We start from the raw sequence: 24,314 nt of genomic DNA, 5'->3' as shown, positions 1-24,314 counted from the left end.
GGGAGAATCAAGTTTTACGAGTTGATTTTTATTTTTTTTAAAGTCAGACTTCCATTTGTTGTATTATCAGAAGATGTAAAGTGTGCATGTATGTGTGTAGCCTGGAATTTTCTGTATGGCGACTGTGTTGAGCAAAACAAGGTAACACTTTAATGAGGAAACGTGTTTAAATATTTGATGTGTACAAATTTTCCCAAAGAATTAGAGAATTCATTTGCTCACTGAAGCATTTGCATGTCCAATTGGGAGACAAAATCTTACCAGTGAAGTGTGAAACTGCTTTGAGTGCAAAGCTTAACATGCTCCTTTCTCTGGGGTAGCACAAAAAAATCCTCTCCCCCACCATTATTAGTTTTGGTTCTGAATGAAGAATTGCCAAGCAAATAAGAGCCAATTGGTAATACATTTTGCTGACCATTGGATTTAAGGAAATAAATGACTGGCTCATAATTCTAAGAGATCCCTTGTAGAATTCTATACACGTGCATGGTATCTCAAAGCTGCCATGCTTAAAATCCCAGGATCTGATCATTGTTTGGAGACTGAGAGAACTGTGCAACACTGCTGTTTGTGAGGGATGTTCAATATTGAACATTATTTTTATTTAAATGCTGTTTCATTAAATGCTAAAACACAACTACAAAAGTTTGATGCTGGCATTTCACAGCTTCCCAATATCACAGCCTGAGGACATTTGGCAAATGGCCTTTAGTGTTCTATCTGCAGATCTCAATTCTTTCACTACCTGGATAGGCAAACTGCCCATGAGGGCTGATTTTAACAAAGAATCAAGAAGAAGAATTAAACAGATGAAGCAGCATTGGAAAAGGCTTGAAGCACTTTAGATTTTAGATGAACAATTTTGCTTCTTTAAAGTAAGGTGACGTCTTGCAGCAAAGAACTGTATATGGCATTCTCCCCCACAGTTTTTTGTTTGCATTTTAATGAAGAACTACTAAGTTGCACTTCTCAAACCAGTACATGAACTGAAACACAGCTATACTTCAAAATTCATACTTTCCCAAATTTTGCAGTGCAGCTTTCGAACTGCACAATGTGTACAAGAATGCTCATTTTTTGGGGGGGAAGTGTGCATATTACTGAAAATGGTCAAAGCTGCATACAAAAAATGTGTATATGAGGGAAAATATGCACTAAAATGCTGGTGAAATTCCATGATGAATTTTTAAAAAATGCAAATTGCTTATAGAAATGTAGAGCGCTGAATTTAAGATTGGAAAAATGACAAATCGAGAGAAACCCAACATGACAGATTTGTCCATCCTTAATCTCACAGCATCAGCTCACGCATGTGAGGGAAAAGTGACCATAAGCAAGACTCTGAGATCATGTGAGTACAGCATCCAGCAGCCCAGACTCCAAGTAACTGAAGGCATTTTTGGACATATTTTGCAAAATATGCCTATGATTTCAGACTATTTGTCCTTTTCTGTATCTGGCAGTGGGATAATTCTTGCCACATGAATAGAGCAGCCTTATCAGCTGTCACACACGTGCCTCATGTCTATCTGCCTATTTAACAACCTTAATTACAGATTGGTGACACACCCAGGTTTCAGTGATACAAACCAGGTCAACCCTTTCGTCCATGATTAAATCATAGAGCACTAATGTTTTATTTAACAGTGTTGTCAGATTAGGGGAGTTATAGGCTCCATCACCCAAATTCTGCAAGCTGAGAGGCAGCCAAGGAGAGGCAATGGTCTTCTACTAACCAATGTTCCTTCTATTGGGCTGCCTCCCAACACCATATCTCCCCTTGCCCATAACTACCGGGATGGTGATTCCCCTCCTTCCTTCCATTTCCCAAACACTACATATATATATATATATATATATATATATATATATATATATATATATAAACATATAAGTGGTCATTGGCTACAAAGATAATCACTCAATACCCTTTCCCAACAAGGATACTGGTAAGACTAAAGCACACAGGGCCAGGGCACCAATTTTTTATGTGCAAAATCTCAATGCTTTTTAGAGAACTGAAATAACCACATTTCCCAAGCTGCATAAACAGAATACTTTAATTCCATTATACTTCTTTTTAAAAACTTGCAATAGCATACAAATATATATATGCTTTTTACTCCTACCTGGCAGTACTTTGCAAAATAGTGCAATGACTGACAAAGTACATGATAATTAATAGATGCTAACAGCTTAAATGCACGCAGTTCTTAGCAGCTTCATCGTATATTATGAAGTACATAACAATTTGTAGATCATATATTTCGAAGTGCATACCAATGCATGGAAGCTAACAGTTAAAGCTCACAATTCATTGCAGTTTGATCATATACTTTAAGATACTCTAAAATCACCTCTCATCAGTCTTTGCAGGGAGCCACTCTTTTGTTAACAGTAGATGGCTTCAGCCACCTCCTTCGGTCTGGCCTCTCACCCCAGGCTCCCATTAAAGTAATCAAATAACCAAGAAACCTAGACTGTGCTGTTGTTGTTGGCAACCGTCTGTCTCAAGAGGCAATGGAGTGTGCCTCTGGGGGTGAAGTCAGACCACTGTGAAAGCAGCTACTAAGTCACCTCCCTGAGGCGCGAGCTTGGATAGTATGTCTGTATGACCTGGGCTGTCCAGATGACAAGACCCTCTTCTTGGTATTGCTGATGTGGTCCAAAGGAAAGCAGAGCACTATGTTTGGCACCAGCTTGGCTGCAGGAGTTGCCAGAAGGAGGCGTACAAGGCACCATCCTTCCATCTTATGGACTCCACTCAGGATTTGCGTAGGGTTTTCTTAGCATTTTCTTCTCCTGAAAATATCCCACAAGGCAGGGCATGTTTAGGATCAGAGTTTTCCTTCTGCTAAATGGGCTACCTTCCCAGGTTGATGAGCACCATCTGCCCTTCACTTCCCTCTACAGCATGTGCAGAAGCTGTCTTCTCCACCGTTGGACCCACTATTGGTCCCATCCGCTCAATCCGCTGGAGCCTGTCTTTGCATACAGTAGAAGTCCCTAACTCACCAAGGGCTTGACACCCATCGGCTACCCTCACCTGGTTTAGCCAGCCAGTTGAAATTGTTTCTTGGGTTGTGGCCAGTGTCGCATGTCGACAGCTTCTAGGAGCCACAGGTGAGAGCTGAGTACATGGTGGGGACCAAAGATGGACAAGCTACCGCAGAAGGAGCATGATGTGTCCCCCACTGGAGTAGTACCCCTAACACCCCATATATTTAATGCACATTTAATACAACTCTATTTGTTGTGTTAGTTATAGAACCCTCCTTGGGTGAGATCCAGGGAAGGAGCTGTGCTCCATGTGTGAACGGCTGATTGATTTCACATCCACACACCCTAAGGCTGTCTACATACCATACATTTAAAGCATACATACATACATACCATACATACATACCATACATACATACATACATACAATGGTATCTTGGGTTACATATGCTTCAGGTTACATACGCTTCAGGTTACACACTCCACTAACCCAGAAATAGTGCTTCAGGTTAAGAACTTTGCTACAAGATAAGAATAGAAATCGTGCTCCGGCAGCGTGGCAGCTGCAGGAGGCCCCATTAGCTAAAGTGGTGCTTCAGGTTAAGAACAGTTTCAGGTTAAGAACGGATCTCCGGAACAAATTAAGTACTTAACCCGAGGTACCACTGTACCATACATTTAAAACATACATACCACATATTTAAAGCACATCATTTCCCCTAAAGGACCCTGGGAACTGTAGATTACTGTACTGCACACAGAGCTGTAATTGCCAGGATCCTCTGAAAGAAATCACATGCCTGAAATGTACTTGACCTTAGAGTATGTATGTGAAACCAACCTACCTTTTGCACAGGGCAGCTCCACCCAACACAGCTCCTTCCCTGGAGCTCACCCAGAGAGGGGTCTATTACTAATACAACAGAGAGAATGCTTCCTGTTCCTCACTCCTCCCACAAAAGATGACTGACTTTGGTGTAACCCCATGCTGTTGAGCAGCCCACTGCCCATAGCAGCACCTCCTTTTATCCCAAGGTCATGCCCAGAACTGACTCAGGTGCTGAGGAATTCAAGGGTTAGCCTCACTTCCTTTTGCTTGCATTCTGGAGCTGCTAAAAAAATTCTCAATGCACTTAAAGCAGCACAATTCCTCGACAGGGCAGATGTTCCAGGAGGAGGGGGGAAATAAAACAAAACAATCTGGCACCCCTTTTCTGTTGTTGTCAGCTCTGCTTCTTCTTAATCTTATTGACTCAGATGATGCTGAGGGGCATTTTATGTTTATACACACGCCACACCCTGTAAGCTATTGAAAGCATTATGGGCCAACATCAGTAAGATTTGTTTTGGCAGAAGCTGCATTTTTCACATATGTCTCTACTTTTTAAAAAATAATGCTTTATATTTTGCATCTCGTAGTTGGAAATTGATTCATGAATAAAAAAAATAATCAACATATATTCATAAGCTCCTCACAGACCAATTCTATGCAAATTTAGTCAGAAATTACTGTCATTGAAGTTAGTGGAATTTACTTCTAAGTAAGCATCTTTAGGATCAGGCTGTCAATCATTCTGAAGATACGTTGTTCAATGAGGCATTTTACTTTCCTTCATCCTTTCCATTTTGGTTTGCTGTTTCTAACTTCTTTTCAAATCTACATTGGCTTGGATCCAGATTCAGAGTTGTCTTTCCATGGACAGATAGCCTTCCTTTGTGGATGGAAGGAATTGAGACTCCTGCTGGAGAAGGGAGCGGGATTTTTTAATTTTTAATTTTTGTCAATTTTCCTCTGCTGCCCCCAGCACCACTTCCCATGATATCCCAAAGGGCCCCCGCCTTTTCAGAGGGTACTCAGGGCTTCAAGGGGACATTAAAAACCTGCAGAAAATGCCTCCAACCCTTTCTCCAGTGGGAGCATCCCATGAGCAGAGTTCCACACATGGGACTTCTGGATCCAAACCACAATGATGACAATAGTACAGAGATCAGTGACTTAAGGTTATAACAAATCTTCATTTTACAACACATTAAATGTTTGTATTTCTGTGGATTCCTTTTGTGTCTCTACACTTCTTTCTGTTTTGTTCTCAGCTGCTTCAGGCCAGCTATTAGGTGTGGGGTTTTTTACACTTCAAATTGTACATCTTGCTGAGAGAGAGATTCCTGGTATTCTTGCCATGCACCCTAATTTTGTTTTCTCCTGTTTGTTGTTCTAATATTAGCAGATTTTTCACTTAGCACAGTGGCACTAGGACTGCTGAGCATATGTAGAGTATGGGGCTTCTGACTTCACTGATGGTAACCTGTTTTCAGTACTGGACTCTGAATCATGTTAAGCGACAGCAGAGACATGAGTGCCCCGAGTTTCTTCAGAGTGCATTTCTGTTAATACCGAATGGGACTTTCTTTGTTCTTTGTGGACAATGAACACAGGAGCCCAGGAGCTTCTGGACTTGCAAATATATTGGCTGGCAGGGACATCATCTGAATTAAAAGTGAACATCTAGTTTGTCATGGATGCAATAAGGGAGTTTCACAGGAATTCTAAATGAGAAATGCTGTTGTACTAATGTTATGGGCAAGCGAAGCAAAAAAGTATTTTAACTTCCAGCAAAATATCATACAATATATAGTAGAATTTATATGAAATGTTGCAACATGAAAAAGAAGAAGATGAAAGTTACATCCATATGTGATGGGACTGTGAACAAGCAAAGACATATTGGCTAAAAATAAGAAATATGATAGAATTAATAACATGCCAAATTAGAGATGGATCTGTTATTATCTTTATTAAGCTGCAAAAGGAATTTAACTTTGCAGCATTGTTAAAAGCTTTTGTACATGGTAGCAGCAGCAAGAATATGATATGCCATAAAACAGAGATTAACATCATTTCCTTCTGAGGAGGAATGGGAACATAAAACATATAACTGTGCAGTCATGTCTGTTGGTGCAATCTTTACCTTGGCTGCTGGTGCAACAGGACCCACACTGGGCCTAATGCTGTCACATGATGCAATGGATTCTAGGTTGGATTACACAGTTGGTTAACCAATTATATTAGAGTAAGTGAAGAAAGAGTAAAAATAGATCTTTGTTGGAGTGAAAACTGTTTATTGAATTTTGGCAAAATAAAAAGTACATACTTTTACAAATATTACAGTACATGCTTACTTAATTTGTTTTAATAGGTAAGTATAGTGGGCGATAGTCAATGCTAGTCCTACTCAGGTAGTCCCACTGAATGTATAATACTAACTTAGGTTTATTAATGTCAATGGAACTTCTCTGAGTAGGACTTAGTTGATTGAAACCCAAAGTATAAAGAATACCACAGGTGCATATAGTGAAAAACTCAATGGGCTGTGTCTTCTCTCTGAGCAACCCCCTCCCCTCCACCTCAACTCAACTCAGCTCAGCTCAAGGCAAGCAATTAAACTAAATGGCTTTCTTCCAATTAGCATTTTATTGAATTGTTTAAAAATATTATTATTTAAGTGTTATTATGCAGAGTAATTGTATACATGTTCACATATTTATACACACATGGCTATGTGATAATTTCTTTGCATAATAATATCTATTTCATTTATTTAGAAAATGAAATAAAATAATGATGACATTTTCAATAGAAATTTAGCTAGGGGAAAAAATCATAATCACATCAGCATGGCCCATTTCATGAAACAGGTGAGATTGTGTGGCCTGCTTTCTTTGGAAATCTTTGTATATCTATGGATTCCTTTTGTTTCTCTTTCCTTCTGTCTCTTCTTTCTTTCTCCTTTCTGATTTGTTCCCAGCTGCTCCAGGCTAGCCATTAGTGTTCTCATTGGTTTTTTTACACTTCAAATTGTACATCCTCCTGAGAGAGAGATTCCTGGTATTCTTGCCATGCACCTTAATTTTGTTATCTTCTTTTCTTTCTCTTTCTTCTCTAGGTACCTGATTAATGTCACATTTGAAGGGAGGAATTTGTCTTTCAGTGAGGACGGCTACCAGATGCACCCAAAATTGGTTATCATCCTTTTGACCAAGACGAGGACGTGGGACAGGGTAGGATATGTTTGGTAACTCTCAGGCTAGGGCTGGGAGGCAAAGGGGTAGAGATGTTCTTCTAAGGGCTAGTAGAGTTTCAAGAAGTAGAGTTTGCTAGCCATTTCCCATCTCAGAGGTTCATTTGAGACAGCTGTTTACTGAGTAACACATGAGCATGCATGGTTAATATTGTAATGAGATGCTTCTTTAGTTTGCCTGAAACTTCCATAGGTTTTATTTTATACTGTAATCTGTAGTTCGTAGCCCTCCTGTACAATAGAACCCACGCAGAGATGGAATCACCTGACGAATCTCCATTGAATGTTGCCAGTCTAGTGATCACGTGGTGTTATTGTGTCAGTTACCCCTTTGCATTTTACATGTAAATTTAACATACCCAATGACAATTATGATGCGTTGGCAAGTAAGGAGGTACTAGATCAGTCTGTACATCCCTGCAGTTGTGGCTCCCCCTACGAATGAGCATAAACTGAAGCCTGACGATACCGTGGTTGCCATTCTGTGTAATTAGGCTGCAGCCCTATGCACACTCAACTGGGAGTTAGCTCTGTTGAACACAGTGGGACTACTTTTGAGAAAATGTGCATAGAATTACACATTTAATCCCAGTGAGGTTTAAGCAGATTAATTGTGAGCACAGTTGCAGCATATGAGAGTAGATACTTTATTTTCATTGAACTGGCTCTATCAAAACAAGATGATGGGAGGCTGAGAGATCATCGGCAAGGTGACCACAACAATGTCACGGTAGAAATAAATGTAAATGTTGTATCTTGTCTCTCTTTAGTTTGGAACCTCCTGTATACTAGATATGCCGCATGTTGCACATTTCATAAAAATTTTGTGTTCAGTAATCTTATCTGGAGACATAAGCCTACTATCTCAGATGCACAGAGTATTAGCTTAACTTGTTAGGCATATATGTACAGAGAGAAAGAAAATGGGAAACTTGAGCCCAAAAGCCATGAAATGCAAACAGTTTTTTCTCTATATCTGTGTACATACTCTCACATACCAATGGGGCATAACAAGTCATGCACCTAATGATGCGGGCTTTATCCCATGAAAATCTTTTGGCACAGGTAATCTATTAATCTCTAAAGTGTCACAATCCTCTTTGTGTGTGTGTGTGTGTGTGTGTGTGCTTGATGTAACAGAGTAACACAGTCATCCCTCTGCAATTTGTCACCACTGATAGATAAGAAGCCAAAGAAAAACATGTAGAGCCGAGAAATGCATCATCAGCACACTGGTGACAGCTCAGGCCACTTCCCCTGGAATCTTCCCTAATTCTTGTAGCCTCATGTTTATTTTAAAGAGAGTGAATGTCAGAAGGAATAGTGCCCCCACCCTCACTCCAAGATACATAATGCAGACAAGTGGATAATGAGTAGTCAGCTATAACGGCTTGCTGTGCTTTCCCTGGAAGGAGTGAATGGAAGAAAGGAGTCAGATGCTATTCCGTCCAGCCCTGGGAACAGCATGCAACCCCTTTGAGCAGAGGTGGGTAACCTGTGGCATTCCTGGACTGCTGCTCCTATCAGCCCTGACCACTGGCTATACTGGCTGGTGATAATGGGAATTGGAGTCCAGCAACATATGGAAGGCCTTAGAGCAGCCTTTCTCAACCTTGGGTCCCCAGATGTTTTTGGCCTACAACTCCCATCATCCCTAGCTAGCAAGGCTAGAGCTCAGGGATGATGGCAGTTGTAGTCCAACAACATCTGGGGACTCAAGGTTGAGAAACACTGCCTTAGAGGCTGATAGATCTTGCCTTATCCCTAGAAGCATCTGATCCCTGTTCATCAGTAGGTTATCCTTCATGTTTTCCAGGCTTAATGTATGAACCTTCTGAGATGCTACCTGACTCTCTCTTGCCTTCTTTCAAACATTCTCCATTCTTAAAGGTAAAGGTAAAGGTAAAGGTACCCCTGCCCTTATGGGCCAGTCTTGACAGACTCTAGGGTTGTGCGCCCATCTCACTCTATAGGCTGGGGGCCAGCGCTGTCTGGAGACACTTCCGGGTCACGTGGCCAGCGTGACAAGCCTGCATCTGGTGAGCCAGCGCAGCACACGGAACGCCGTTTTACCTTCCCGCTAGTAAGCGGTCCCTATTTATCTACTTGCACCCAGGGGTGCTTTCGAACTGCTAGGTTGGCAGGTGCTGGGACCGAGCGACAGGAGCGCACCCTGCAGCGGGGATTCGAACCGCCGACCTTTCGATCGGCAAGTCCTAGGCGCCGAGGCTCTATTCTATTCTAAATATTCTATTCTAAATATGAATAGATAGAGAGCGCCAATCTTTTCTCTTAAAGAGACTTTTTCTTGTGCACTTCATCTAGCTCACTCTGAAATGGCTGACATCACTTTGGCAACAGACACTGCAGGTGTTCTTTTAGGACTATGTGTGTGAGAGAAGAGCATTCTGCTGCAGCTACATCACTGGAGCTAGAGACTTTTAATGCTCAAGATTTGATTTACACTCACCCTCAGCAAAAGAATGGCAATTTCAGTGAGCTCTCTTTTGCATTTGCTCCTTTTAGAATATAAGCTTAATAAAACTAATCTTCTCAGTTTTGATCTGGTAACAGTCCTAATCCACTCACATAATAACCTGGAGGATGATCTGAAGACACATGATGAGGGCCTGCTGCTGATGTTGAACCAGTCTAGCCCTTCAAGCTTCCTGGATGAGAGACCACTGTCAAATATACGTGTTCAGCTCTGAGCTGTGCAAAGGAAGAGTGGGGTAGATGGGGAATCATATGTAATAATAGCAAACTTAGTTCTCCGAGTGCCTGTCCCTATAGCCATGTATCCACAACAGGGAATTCTTAGCAGGCTTGGGGGAATTCTAAGATTTGCAGAAAAAACAAAAAAAAAATTTTTTTGGGGGAAAGCAAAGTTAAATGGGCAACACCAAAACAGCCCACTGAAGGCTGAACAGTGTGTATGGTATGCTGACTGACGGAAGGATATGGGGGACAAAGGAAAACTGGAAGGAAAGGGAGAGAAATTGTGTTGTGGAAGAGGGCACGGGTGGCTGGAACCCTGAATAAGAATACTCCAACAAATTGCCTTTGCTCATATGGAAATGTGACCATTCTCTTCATGCAATTGCTCATGCAGCTCTATTTTACTGAATGCAAACATTGAGCCTGGACACTCTTAACCATGGGTAGGCAAACTAAGGCCTTCTTAATCCGGCCTTTTGGACGGTCCGGGAATCAGAGTGTTTTTACATGAGTAGAATGTGTGCTTTTATTTAAAATTCATCTCTGGGTTATTTGTGGGGCATAGGAATTTGTTCATTTCCCCCCCAAAATATACTCCAGCCCACCACAAGGTTTGAGGGACAGTGGACCAGCCCCCTGCTGAAAAAGTTTGCTGATCCCTGCCCTTACGCATACCAAAGCAAACGTCATGCAGAATAAGTTTGTTTATGCAGAGCACCAGCTGTACATACCTCCAGGATAGCAGCATCAATACGTTTTAGGAATCTGTCATTATGCTTTTCTTGCTGAGCATTTCTAACTAGCTAGGAGCACAGTGAGTGATCTCCCTGGACATAGGGGTCTTGGTCAACGTGGTGTCAAAAAACCCAAAAACAAACCCTACATTAGGGAGTCATGCGATCTCTGTGTACATTTAATTCATGTGAAGGTTTCTATTACTTTCAGAAGGTTTATATTACCTTACCACAATCAAGCACACTGCAATAATTTAATAAACAAATTGAGAGACCTTAAACCTTGCACTGAAATTCATCTTCGACTCTCACAAACTTTAGAATGCTTTCAGCATTTTAGACCAAATGATGACATCCTTTTCAGCATTTCATAACTAAATTATGACATCCTTTTATCTCATAAAGTCCAATCTTTATATGTTGTATAATTACAACCTATAACTTTGGTGTATGTTATTACACAAACCCTTTCATGGATTTTGTGTAGCATTGTGAGTTCAGGTCAGCACTGTCACAATGAGACACCTGACAACCACAGTCCTTGCACACAATCTCATTCCACTTTGCAAGCCTGCCTACTCCCTTCAGTAGTTTATTAATAAGTTTGTCCACTGATTTCTACTCTTGTTGCATGAATTGAAGAGCATTACAACTGATTCAGCTTGGAATTTTTATGTTTCCCCTTCAAGAACATCTTAGATTTCTGTTTGCCTCCATATTTAGAAAACTGCCAGAATCATGCTGAATAATCACTTGTTTCTTAATGCCTCCATTGTAAACATGTGTTGCTTCTCCTTTTTTTTCTGGACATATTCAAATTAACTCTTAAAATAAAAGTACGCAGGGCTGTCTTGCTTTCTCTGACCACAAAACCCTTTGATCCTCCAGGGGCTTGTAATGTGTGCTATTATTTCTGCTTGCTCTCAGAAAAGGTCGTGTCAGAGTTTATAGGTATCCTCTCCAGGGCCCTGCAGGAATCACAGATACCTGGGAAAACATCAAGACATGGATCGTTCATAGCTGATTGGTGCAATCTTTTTCATCCGCAGTAGTTAGGTTCTGAGAGTGAGGTACACAAATCCCATGTTCGTACTGTCGCTATGATGTAACTCTCTGTTAGTAAGGTGGAATGTACCACATGTCACTGCATCCTATTTAACCCAAAAAATAATTGGTTGAGTCTTTTCCACTGTGAGTCAAAAAATACTCCTTGTCAATGCGCTGTTATGCCAAACATCAAGGATACAACATCTTAGTAGGGTCCAGAATCTTTTAATAAGTTATGAGATGCATTTTCTATTAGATATGTGCTATTCCCAGTGCTCTCCGCAGAAGCAAGGAAGCATTGGAAACCTCACATTTTTGCTGACCTTCATTATTAGGACAAGTCTCCTTTGTATCTTTCTTGAAGAAAACTAGTAAATACATCTCATGTCATCTTCTGTTCTTCCCATGATGCTTTCTTATCTTATTAAATGGTGAATGGTTTTTCTTGGATGATGCTGTACAAAAGGAAGTATGGAAGACTCCAAAAATGAGTCTGGTCATCTATTTCACCACAAGGACTTGATAATATTGTATTAGTTTGAACTGGGGATACTTGAAGAATTTGATGTTTGTGAACTCCAATGCAAACTGATCAGATCTCCTCCTTCGAGACTGATATGCAGTTTAGTCTTTCTGATTTACTTACCCATAGCTTACATGCCACATTAAAGAAAACATATTGGTGAAGATTATTGTCTGGGTTTTTCTGTTACAAATAGCATGTCCATAAGATGATTGATATCTTTAAATTTTGACTACTCAAACATTGTTAACAAGCACAAAAACAATCTTAGCTTTTAAAAAAATTATTTAAAGGAATGGATCTAATAATTGAAATGCAATAGAATCTTTAAAGCGTAGCTTTCTCATGGAGTCCCTCAGCTTCTGAATAGAGAAAAGTAACTAATTATAAAATTTCTTGGTCAGGTTTCAAACAGTTTTACTAATTTTTACTGACCTACTTTTGTTGTTCAGAAGAATAAGATAATCAAACATCTATTTTATGACAAATGCAGGTCTTTTACCTCTGCCTCTTTTGTAGGGATGCCACTAATGACTTTATGTGAAAATTGATGCCAGATCCTTTATTTTTAATATTTTTAATATGGTATTGTTTTAATTATTGATATACAATATAGATACATCATAAGCAGAATACAAAGCAAGAATCAAACATGTTAATAAATTATTTACAATTCTGTTCTTTAATTTAAAGCTGACAGTCACATTAGCAAATAATTAAACAGCTTAATTCTCATACTCATACAGTTTTAAATCTATAACTAACATCTGGCAGAAAAACCTATCGTACAATGTGGAATAAAGACATTCCGTCTAAACAAAAAACAGTCCTGTCAATTATTCTGTTCTCTTGACATAAGGAAATATGTTCTCTTAGCTTTCAGGGTATCCTCCCGACATCTGTTATCCCATTCTGTAATAGATGGGATGTTTCTAGACCTCCATTTCCCTGCATACAGAATTCTGGTTGCTGCTATTAAATAAGAAACCATTTCCACATGCCCAAATTTTACTGATGCCTCCAAGTAATTTTGCAAATACACTATTGGATGGAGTAGAATTCTGTGGCCCAGAATCCTGATCAATTTATTTTTAACCATTCTCCTCCCCCCCCATTCACATTTCCAAGATGGGACTCAGCTACATTAGTAAAAAAAAAGCAAGCATTATAACACTGTTACACCAGATGGTGCTGTAGAGTTTGATTCTTCGGTGATGTGATTTTGCATTATGAGCTTTACAAAACGTTTTTCTTTATGTGTCTAGATCCAGCCACAGATTAAATAACATTCCCTTCTCCTAGTGGCATTTCTAGCAAGGAGCTAGATAATTACCATTTTTTGTGTGTATAGTATATAGTATATACAGGGATAGTATATCATTGGGACATGATAATTTCTCTGATTCCAATATTTTGGGATCTAAGACTCAAGATCCAAAGCTTTCCCCACACTTCCATCAGGATATTTTTGCTGATATTCTGTGCCTATTTGAGCATATGGTCTTTGACCTGTTCTTCCTTTGTGTTGTATTTGAACCATAATTAATGAATCTTTGCCAACACATATTTATTTGTCTTCAGTATAAGCTCTTCAGATTCTGTCACATCTCTTGTGTAGCTAGGCCTTGGATTCTAAACAATTTATTCCCCCCACCTCTTAAACCTTCTCTGCATTTCTATCATCTTATCCACAATTCATTCCAGAGGCTCAATAGTCTTTTATAATGGCCCCAGATTCTTAGTAAGTTAGATATTACTGTATTATCTTTAACCTTCTGTGATCTTACATTATGATGTCTGCATAGTAAATTTTGCTGCAGGACATCAGTCAGCTTTTGTTCAAAAAGTAACATCCCATCATAGGGACACACCATTCAATATATCAACCAACTAAGGGCTCTTGCAGCATATATTAAATTTAAATACCTCATTGTATACCATTGCCTTTAACCTTGGCTTTTTATTATTCCATATAAACGTCATTGTCATTTATTTATTTCTTAGTTATTTTTGCAGATTTTTGCATTTACAGATGTTGAAATAAAAACTAGAATTTTGATATTTACAACAGCAATCCTATATGAAAATGAAAAAATGTGGGCTATTGCCATTCTAGCAACAAATATACCGTAATTATTCTTTACATAAGTGTTTGTAATTGTTGTTATAAAGGTCCTGTATCTCACCTGATATTCTTATAATCAAGTATCTTACTGATTTGGTTGTCCAATAGTAGATAGATATGATTTTCATGTATTTGCTTTTTATGATCAGTAGATATATTTAAGCCTTTTACTTCTGTTTAGCCTATGTTCAATCCGTATCCTGCCACTTTCCCGTATATTCAAATTTGAGTCTATACTCCTTCAGCAAAACAGTGGGTTCTGTTAGTGCAAGTACTATATCATCTGCATATAATTTAATTTTCCCCTCTTTCTCCTTCATTTTAGCCCCAGGAATGTATTGTGTTAAATCTCAGTTCTGTTGCCAGAGGCTCAGTGGCTAACATGAAAAGAAGAGGAGAAAGCAGGCAGCCTTGCATAGTACCTTTGGATAACCTGAGCTTTTTTATTATTCTTTCTTTCTTTCTTTCTTTTTGACAGTGACCCATTTATACAGATTTTTTCCTATAGTTGTCAGATCCTTTAATGAAGTGTGCACAGTCCACAGCATTCAAGATTTAGGCTGCAAGCCACAAAAAAATGAAGATGCCACACTAAGGATTGCAAAAGTGTACTGTCCATTATTAAGATAGAAAAGGGAACAGGGATCGTGTACGTTTAATAGTGATGTTAGTAGCAGGTGTGGTTTGCACCTGTGGAAATTCACTTTTCCACACAACTATTAAAGGTGCACAAGCCCTGCCTACTTTTTCATTGCATGGCCTAATTTTACTTCTATTAGCTGCCAGTGAGGATTGTACCAAAACAGCGATTTGGAAGCTTTTGCCGAAAGGCAAGAGAGAAAATTTTACAATAAGAATGAATGAATGAATGAAAAAAAAGCAAACAGCATGTGCTCTATCACCAGGTGACGCTGAGCCTATGTCATTCTCAGCTAGACTTAGCACAGGAATATTATGCATGGCTTTTAGAGCAACCCTGCAATAAATTAAGTATCGTGTTCTCAGTGGCTTTTGTCCAAAATAGCCCTGTCAAGAGGTATCAAATAAAAAAGGTTTGCAGGTGCTGAGGTAGCTCTTCATTTCCTCAAAGGACCTCATTTCTTTTGAAAGCCAGAGTGCGGTCTTCACCAGCTTGGTGCCCTACAGATGACCAGGGGTGATGGGAATTGTAGTCAGTTTGTCAAAGATTGCTATAGTGAGTCATGTCTCCCAAATCCAGTGGAAGCGCAGAGGATGCACTGATCAACCCAGCTTTTGTGACTCATTACCATCAATGCTGTCCCAAAGCTTTCCACAGTTTATACTCTATAAGAATCTATTTTTTTCCTGATTGAGATTAATTTTTCTGCTGGTATAACACAACGGCCACAAGAGTGTCCTGGGAAAACCCATTGCAGAATTCACCTCAGACATAAGCTGAAGTCACATAACAGTTAATTCCATTTTTCTGATATTTCCCTAACTGCTAATTTTCACATTATTTTTGAGCTCTCAAACAATGTAAAAACCACTTCCAGAAATATAGCAGAATATCGCATGAGTTTAGCACTCGTTATTTGTTTCCAGGAAAAAAAAGACTGTTTGCGAATTACATGGAAATGACATGCAATCATCATCTGAGGCCCTTGTTTGTGTGCCTTGTCTGTGAGAGGTCCAGAGGGCGGCAACACAGCTTTTTTTGAGGTGGCCTCCCACCTATGGAATGCTCTCCCCAAGGAGGCCTGCCTGGCACCTTTGTTATATGTTTTTAGGTGCCAAGCAAAAACATTTCTCTTGTCCCAGGCCTTTGGCTAATTAGGCAGTCTATGGCCTTATAAAGTGTGGGGTGGGTTGGAAGATTATTGCTTCTGTTTGTATATATTTTTGGGTTTTTATGTTGGAAACCGCCTGTGATCCTCAGAGGAAGGGTGGTATAGAAATTTAAGAAATGATGAAATAATACACAAATAATAATTAGTGCTAAGATTGCACAATATTCTAGTATATTGAAGGAAATGGCATTTATATAGCATGAAGGCTCGAATATAATGCAGATATTAACAGCTAGGGAAACATCAGGAAAACAGAATAAACTGTTGTGTGAATGTGGCCATAGATTCACTGTGTTAGGCAAGCTATCGTTCTCTCAGTCCAACTCTTGCCCCATGCCCAATATATAGCACGGGGGCAATGATGCTGTTTTTCTTTATAGTGCTTTGGCATGGATCTTTGCAATAACACACATGATGTGCATAACCACTTGAGATGTATTTATTACTGTTTCAAGATACACAGATAATGCAAGCACCTTCCTTCTAAGGTGTTGTGACATTTTTATATATGTAGTGATATTTTAAATTCATTTTGCTGCATCAGTTGTATCAGGGAAGTGGAAAAGGACCTGCATCTCTCTGGGAGCCCCAGGTGCCGCACTTGACATGCATTTCTCTATATGTTGTCACCTTCAGCTTTACTGTAAATCAGTGAAGCCAATAAACACCACATTTTAACCACAAATGAACAAAATGAACCATCGAGGCATTGTTGAATGAGCCCACCTCTGCTTTTCAATACATTTTGCTGGGTACATTAGCAAATAGCAGCAGGAAGAAACAAGGGAACATTCATTGCCGTAACATTTTCAAGCTTGCAGAAAATCAGGAGGAGGAAAATCTAACAATAAGAGCAGGCCTAGCTTGTGCTTAAGGAAACTTGCAGAGAATAAAACTGCTCTCAGAGCCTGAGGATGTGTTTTCGTCTGTTCTGTTCCATTTGCTTGAGACTGTGTCTCATTTTGACGTTGTTTCTTGGCCCGAGAGTCCTTGGCTTTTTTTCGTTTGCTTACTTGCTGTGTTTCACTAACAGGAGATGATTGTTTTCTCCTTTGGACTTTTGGAAGGGTGCATGCCTTATTTTACTTGCATATTCAGTGTGCCCTGAAATTTTTATTTTTATTTTGTTTTTTTAGTGCTGGAGGTTTGCTTTCATTGAGACGTTAAACCGGGAAAATATACTATTAATACATCTTCTGTTGTAAGTTTCACTCAGCCTGCCAAGAGCCAATTCTCCCACCACAGATACTGGTTTGGTTAGCCCATAATCTTGTTGGTAACCTGTTGTTGTTTGCTCTCTCAGCTTTTTACTGTCATCGTAAACCAAATGTGTTACCTGCCATCATCCAAATATTTATTTGCAGTAGACTGAAAAACTTGGTTTGTTTTTGTTTTAGTGTAGCATTTCCCTCTCTCTTCCCCACCCATTGGGACATCTTTTGGATGTAAAAAATTGTCTCACTACTTATATATCCAACTGATTACTGTGCTCTGTTGTAAAGGGCTTCCTGCAGGTAACATCTCTTCAGGAGGTCTGTTGTGTTACAGGTAGGGCCTTACGTGTGGTGGCATCTATTCTTTGTAACTCCTTCTCATTACATACCACCTCTGTTATATTTTTGGCACTTATTGGAGATTACCCTTTTCCAACAAACCTTTTAAGTGGGCATTTTAATCCGTATTGCATTTGAAATTGCATGTTTTCATTGTCAAGGTTTTCATTGTTAAATCACTCTGGAACTTATGGAAAGCAATTTATAAATGATAGAAACAAATAATTTCTCATCATTTTAAGGGCTGCACTTCGTCTACTGTGCTTCTGTTCTGTGTAATTCTTTGGATTTCTATGGTATTTGCTACACTGCCTGATGGGCAGTGGTGGTTGTTACTATATTTACAGTGTGCTCATGTTACAGTCACGTTTTGTGAACTCCTCTGTGTGTTTGATGTCATTGATTATGAATGTAATGTATCCGTGCTGTTTGTTGTCCCCGTGCCCAGATCGTATTTTCCCTGAGTCTGAAGGATTTCCAATCTGCCATCAGTAATGTTAGACACTAGTGTTCACTCTTGCATTGCCTCATAGTTTTGCTTGGATTTCAGTTTTCTGATTATATTCTAGAGCTGTGCCATCTTTCACAGAGTCAGGCTTTTTACAGGGTTTTAAATTTTAATACTCATGAATTTACTGTGCTCCGTAACATCTTCTGTTCTTATGCACCAAGGTATAGTTTAGTGATAGCCATATTCTTGTCAGCTTCACCTGTGAAACAGTTTATGATGGACATATTTCATATCCACTATAGATGATGACAATGTATCTTTTTATTATACTGTTTGTTAAGAAGGATCCTAGATGCTTCACAAAAAAATTAAATACAGGTATTCTTTCAGCATTGCTTACTCTTGACGTTGAGGAGTAAATCAGTGCTGCAAAATACAGCCCTGCGCAGTAATTTGGAATAGAAAGTGAGGGATACTACAGTACCCAACAGCCACAAACAAAGAAGGAATTTCAAGTCAACAGCACATAATTAACTGAATTGCAGTTTTGCTTGCAACCCTGAATTATCATCACCAGCTTTAGGAACAACTACCAGAAGATTCTAAATGACAATATGTAGCCAGCTTCTTTGCTTTGCACTACTTCTATGCAACATCATTTGAATAAGTTTAGTTTTTCAGTTCAATATAGGCATGTTGGCTCAGGAGTTGTTGGGTCATATGGCTCAGCACCTGCTCAGTCCTGCACTGAGGAGCCTGGCTGGATTTTAGCTACTGGATCAAAATTTGCTTAGCCAGTGTGGTGTAGTGGTTAAGAGCGGTAGTCTCGTAATCTGGGGAACCGGGTTTGCGTCTCCGCTCCTCCACATGCAGCTGCTGGGTGACCTTGGGCCAGTCACACTTCTCTGAAGTCTCTCAGCCCCACTCACTTTCTTCACTTCTCCATCTCTGCCCCTAGGGCCAAACTGGATGTGATGTTAATTGTGTGAATGTCATTAATGTGAACATCTTTAATAAATACAATAACTGTGACAAAGCTTCAGGATTGTGGAGTAGGAGTTTAACTCTTTCTCTACGTGCTACAGGCCTGGTAAAAACCACCAATTTGAATCTGCTGTTTGTATTTTAGGAGACGTTCCCACAAGGGGCGGAGGAAGGAGGGTGTGGTGGGGGCGGACCATCCCAGGTGTCTTTGCTGAGGGGGGTGACATTTGGTGCACTGCCCGCCTGCAACTCCCAAACCTACCCCGAGCCATCGGGGGAAGGGGGAGATGTTCTGCTTTGCCGGTGGCATCCCCCCTTCCCCCTTCGTTTTGACAGCTTGGGGGAGGCTTGGGAGTCATGGGCGGGCAGCTTGCTCCGGCTTGCTCTGCCCCCAGCTGCAGGGCGTGCACGCCGCTCCATGCACCTGAACGGCAATCCCGCACCTGGGAGGGTACCCTCCACATCCCTCCCCCCTTGGGAGCTTGGACCTTGGGAGCATGGTCCGTCCCCTTCGGGAGTGCCCCTGCCCTGGGCAGCACGTGCATATGCTCTGCCGCTGGTTCCCACTGGTGTCAACAAGGCTTCGCTTAAAATGCAAATAGCATCTTAGGAAGGGTGGTAGTGGTTATTGCTGGACCATGGCAGGGAATGAATGAGTTCAACTCTCCACCCTACAATCTCAAGGCTCTGAAGTGGTTGCTATTTACATAATAAAAAACATGCGTGTTAGACATGCATTTTATGTCACATCTAGTTTGGCCTGCAATCTGCAGTATGAAAATGCTTAGAGACAGGCTTTCTCAAATGCTTCTGTTTCCCACATTAGTGCCAAGGCAGTTATGCAGGGTTGATAGCCCTGTGTTTTGCCTCAGAATATATAGTTCTGGCCACAAGGTGCTGGGGATGTATGTTCATATCTCCGAGTTAACATCCACCCCACCTTATCTTCAGTCTGGATTTCATTTTTGGTGTTTGCAGCTTTGATACTCACTGCTTTGTTATGGGAGAGGACGTGGAGGAGAAAAATAGATGAAGAAAGATTAAAAGCATGCAAAAGATAATAGTAAAACCTGCACTATTATAAATCCCAGTTTAAATAAAAAACCACCTGTCTCACACCCTGTTTAAGGCACTATGAAGGATTATGTATTCTAATGAATTCCCACATCTATTAGGCATAGGCAGCTGAGGTTTCTCAGAGGTTTACACTATTACTAAAAGAGCTTTTAGCATGTGTATAAATGATGTGGTTTTGCAAAACAAAGAATAGGTGCAGTCTTTAAAGTAATGTACAAATATTTGATGGGAAACGTGCAAGAAAACAGGTTTATTTGGGATGATCCAAGCATAGCTGTCAATTTACAGATTTGAAAATAAGGGACCAGCAGCCAAAATAAGGGACCTGCAGCCTCACCTGTTCCAGGCACTCCAGTCTTCCTGTCCTCCCGCAGTCTGGTCAAACTCATGCTGGTAGCTTCAAGAACACCGTCCAACCAACTTTGTAACCAGAGGTTCAACTGAATAGAATCTGAATCACATGCACCACAAGGCCTATGCAGCCTCAACTTAAGATGGCTCCCCGGCCTGGCTTTGCACTGCAAAGTTTGCAGCAGCACGTGTAACAAAATGGCGTCCAGCATTCAAAAAACCTCTCAGCTTGCATTAACTAGCCACACACAAGGCATGCAAGTTCCACCCCCCAGTCGTTCTTAGACTTTTTATTGGGTGAGCAACACAGCCAAGCAACACAGTTGGAGCCTCCCTCCTCCCTGGCCAGCAGGGAGGGAGGGAGAGGAGCTGCTTCCTTTGAAATTTAAGGGACATCATTTAAGGGACATTTAAGGGACATCCATCAATAAGGGACAGCAGCGGGACATGGCGCTGGAATAAGGGACTGTCCCTTCAAATAAGGGACACTTGCCAGCTATGGATCCAAGAGGGCATTATCTTTGAATTGTGGCTTGGATGAAACAAAGCTACAGAAAATGCAGACTGAATATACTAACTTCTTTTATAGTGGAGATATCTGTTCAGTTGTAGAACAACTTTCCAAGCCATTGGTGGTGGTGGTCCATTGGGAATGGAAGGGCAGAAGGCAGGGAGAGCAGCAGTAGGTGGAGCCTAAGCCAATAACTGCCAGAGCCTACTGCTAATTGGTTGTAAGTCGGGCAGCTAGGAGCTGGCTGAGATTGGTGGGGCAATACCCCATTTGCCCTAATCAACCAACCTCTGCTGATGGTTACCAAAATCTCACCCCCTGTACTTGCTAGACCACATCCCACAGTCAACAAGTCGACAAGACCCACATTCTAGATGCTGTTCACCTGACCCTCCAAACCCTGAAGGGTCTTTTTCTAATTCAGAGTTAGTACACTTCTCCTTCTATAAGGAATGAACTGTCTCACATTAGATTCTGTTATGATAACCCTAGCTCATTTATTCTAGGTAGTTAAACTAGGCTTTTTCAGGGGTTATGGCCTGCAGTTTTAGATTTTTTTTAATGAATAAAAATTGGTGTTAGAGTACCAAGGGCATGTGTTCTGTATGTGGGAGACAATCTAAGTCCCCAATTTTGATGAGACATATATCTCCTTAGTTCCCTGCTTTCGCTGCATTTACAGTGAGTGCTCTGTTCTCCCGTGACTTGCAAAAGATGTTTAAATGCAAAAGTGTTCATTTTTGATCTGTATATCTTAGTGGAGTTTGGGCCAGCAGAGATTTTATTCTGATAGTGTAACAACCCTCATTGAACATTTTAGTTTTCATAGCAAGTCATTTTTTCTGTCCTTCTCTGATGCCAGTTTTGAAAAGCCCCTCTTCTCTTTTCAGTAAAATATGAGGCAGCATACAATACATTAAGAGCACATTTATAGCACCCACCCCAAGAATTTAGTGAAATGTTGTTGAGGGTGCTGCAAACTGCAGCTCTATGAAGGGATAAACTACAGTTCCCATGGTGTGAGTGTGCTTTAAATGAATGGTGTGTATGCAGCCAGAATGTTGGTGTATGACCTTTTTTTATTTTGGTAAGGTGGCTTGCAGATGGAGCTTGCAAAATGTTTAAATTCATTGTGCCCGTAAAATGTATCACTTTACTATTCAGTGCCTCTCTTTGAATGCTGAGGCAAAAAGCTGTCCCCCAATGCTTGCTATCCATGCTCCACTTATATTGATGGAATTTTCCAGTGACTCCCCCGCCCCACAACAGAAAATAAAAATCAGAGGAAAGCAACTCATTGAAATACATTCTTAGAACACAGCTGACTTGGTCAACATCTGGATTTCGATCAAAGTATTTAAAATAACTTGAAGCATTTGAAATTGCTGCATGGTTACAAACTACTTCACGATAATTGCAGGCACACAACAATACAATTTAATTTCCAATAGGGTGCATCTTACAGATTCTCCCACTAAATGTTCCATAGATGTAAATAACTAGATTCTAGGGCAGATAGGAGAAATTTGTGTAAAAGCAAAATGCTTTTATTTATATCAGGAGAAAAAAGTGAAAGTATAGTAGTTTTAGATGGTTGTTTTGGAAAGCTGCAGTGCAGTGGCAGGCTACACACCAGCTTGTGGACACTCTTCTATAAATTTCTCGCGTGCCATGCTGCCCCATTCATTTTTCATCCTGCCCACATTTTTGTCTCGTACTGCTTGCAGCCTCACATGCAGTTTCTTCACATGGGTGGGCCAGGTAGAAGAAGCCTCCCCCCAGTCTGGGTTTGGTCCTGTCAGTTGCTGACCTGTAATTACTGTAGCTTTAAACAAATGTTTTGGATTAAAGGTAGCAAATAATATGGGCTATAGGTTAATGGGAAAGAGCAGATTAGAAAGTTGTTGGAGTTACTCTCGTAGAAAGTGCTTATGTCCCAAGAGCAGATCTAAAAATAATGAATAAGCTTTTTCTCTGCATTAGTTTTTAAGTTTTCTTACGGTGCATTACCATTTTCGTCCTGTAAAGTAGAGAGCCATTTCTAAGTGCCTTGCTTTGTTTTGTATGCCAGTTTAGGAAAATACAGTTGAAGGTTCAGGCATCCACATTAAGCCTATATACCTATACTCTGTAATATCTATACTGTAATCAGATGCATCTGCTTCTTTGCAATATTCCGAGGTTCTTGTAAACGGGCATTGAAGAGACATTAGTTTGGTTTGCAGTTTGAAATCACTGGACCTGTGTTATATATGAATTGGAACACAACTATCAGTCAGACTAAGCACTTCTCTGAATTTGGAAATTATGTTTAGATTTAAAAATACGTACACAAATATTTATTAAATGTGGGAGGAATGCATAAAAATGTATATTTTAGGAGGAAATGCACAGAAAAGCACACAAAACTAGTATTAGGGGTGCATATAAAGTGTGTACTATTTAAGAGAACAATTTTTGTGTATGTTTTTATTTTAAAAATACGCAAGAATCAGGATGGAATGGTCCTAGGATTGAGCATAAGCCAAACTAACACAGAACAGAAATAGGTAGATCTGTTATCCCTACTTTATAGTTCCACACTGTTACCTGAATTAAGAGATTTTTTTTTAAAAAAAGTTATTTATTTATTTTTAGCCTGGCTTTTTGACAGTACTTGCCCAAGGTAGTTTCCAAAAAAAGTTAAGAGTAGAGTTATAATACATTGAACTGATCAAAATTTAGTTACTGGAAACAGGCATAAAGGGAAGCACAAATTCTAAGTATGTGCAAATGTAACAGTGCACAGAATTGTGCCCTTTGACTTTTGAGGTCCCTCTGCAAGAGGTCAGAAGCCAAGCATCAGTTCATATGGAAAGGTACACTTGGGGTTGGGGGTTGTAATTAAAACGTGTATACCAAAAATGTGTGGCAAAAATGATTTCCAAGGAAATTCACTAGGGAGGACCTATCATACTATCATGTTCACAGTGTCTGATTAATATTATCACATTGTTATATAGTGACAAGTAGATCACCTTCTCTCTAGAGCTTTGCAAAGCACTATCTAAAAATGCCTTTTCATATGTGCCGACTGATGGTCATATAAGATCAAGCAATTAAACATGAAGTAGTGGAATGTTTAGGTTCAAAATATCCTGTGGTAGTTCACACACACACACACACACACACACACAACCTGCCCCCATGAGAAGTTTGGGCTTCCACTTTAAAGGATGAAAATACTAATGCACCGTAAGAAAACTTGAATGAGGAGAATTCTTTTACAAGCTCATTAATTATTTTCAAGCTATTATGATAGGGACCAGCCAAGTGATTTTTTTCTTTTTAAGGCAGGAATGGTAGCAAAC

At 40.1% G+C, this 24,314-nt stretch overlaps 1 protein-coding gene across 6 annotated transcripts in view; it reads left to right on the top strand.

The window, feature by feature from the left end:
• The window catches only part of GRIN2B (glutamate ionotropic receptor NMDA type subunit 2B), a 274,219-nt gene that overhangs the window by 181,446 nt on the left and 68,459 nt on the right, over positions 1-24,314 (top strand). For all 6 annotated transcript variants that reach the window (XM_053404817.1, XM_053404821.1, XM_053404820.1 and 3 more), the window contains one exon: positions 6,945-7,059. In XM_053404817.1, coding sequence (XP_053260792.1) covers positions 6,945-7,059 — 115 coding nt within the window. The remainder of the gene's footprint in view (positions 1-6,944; positions 7,060-24,314) is intronic.

This window comes from Podarcis raffonei, chromosome 10 (genome assembly GCF_027172205.1).
Source record: "Podarcis raffonei isolate rPodRaf1 chromosome 10, rPodRaf1.pri, whole genome shotgun sequence".
NCBI classification, from domain to species: domain Eukaryota; kingdom Metazoa; phylum Chordata; class Lepidosauria; order Squamata; family Lacertidae; genus Podarcis; species Podarcis raffonei.
This window is presented reverse-complemented; position numbering and strand designations above follow the sequence as displayed.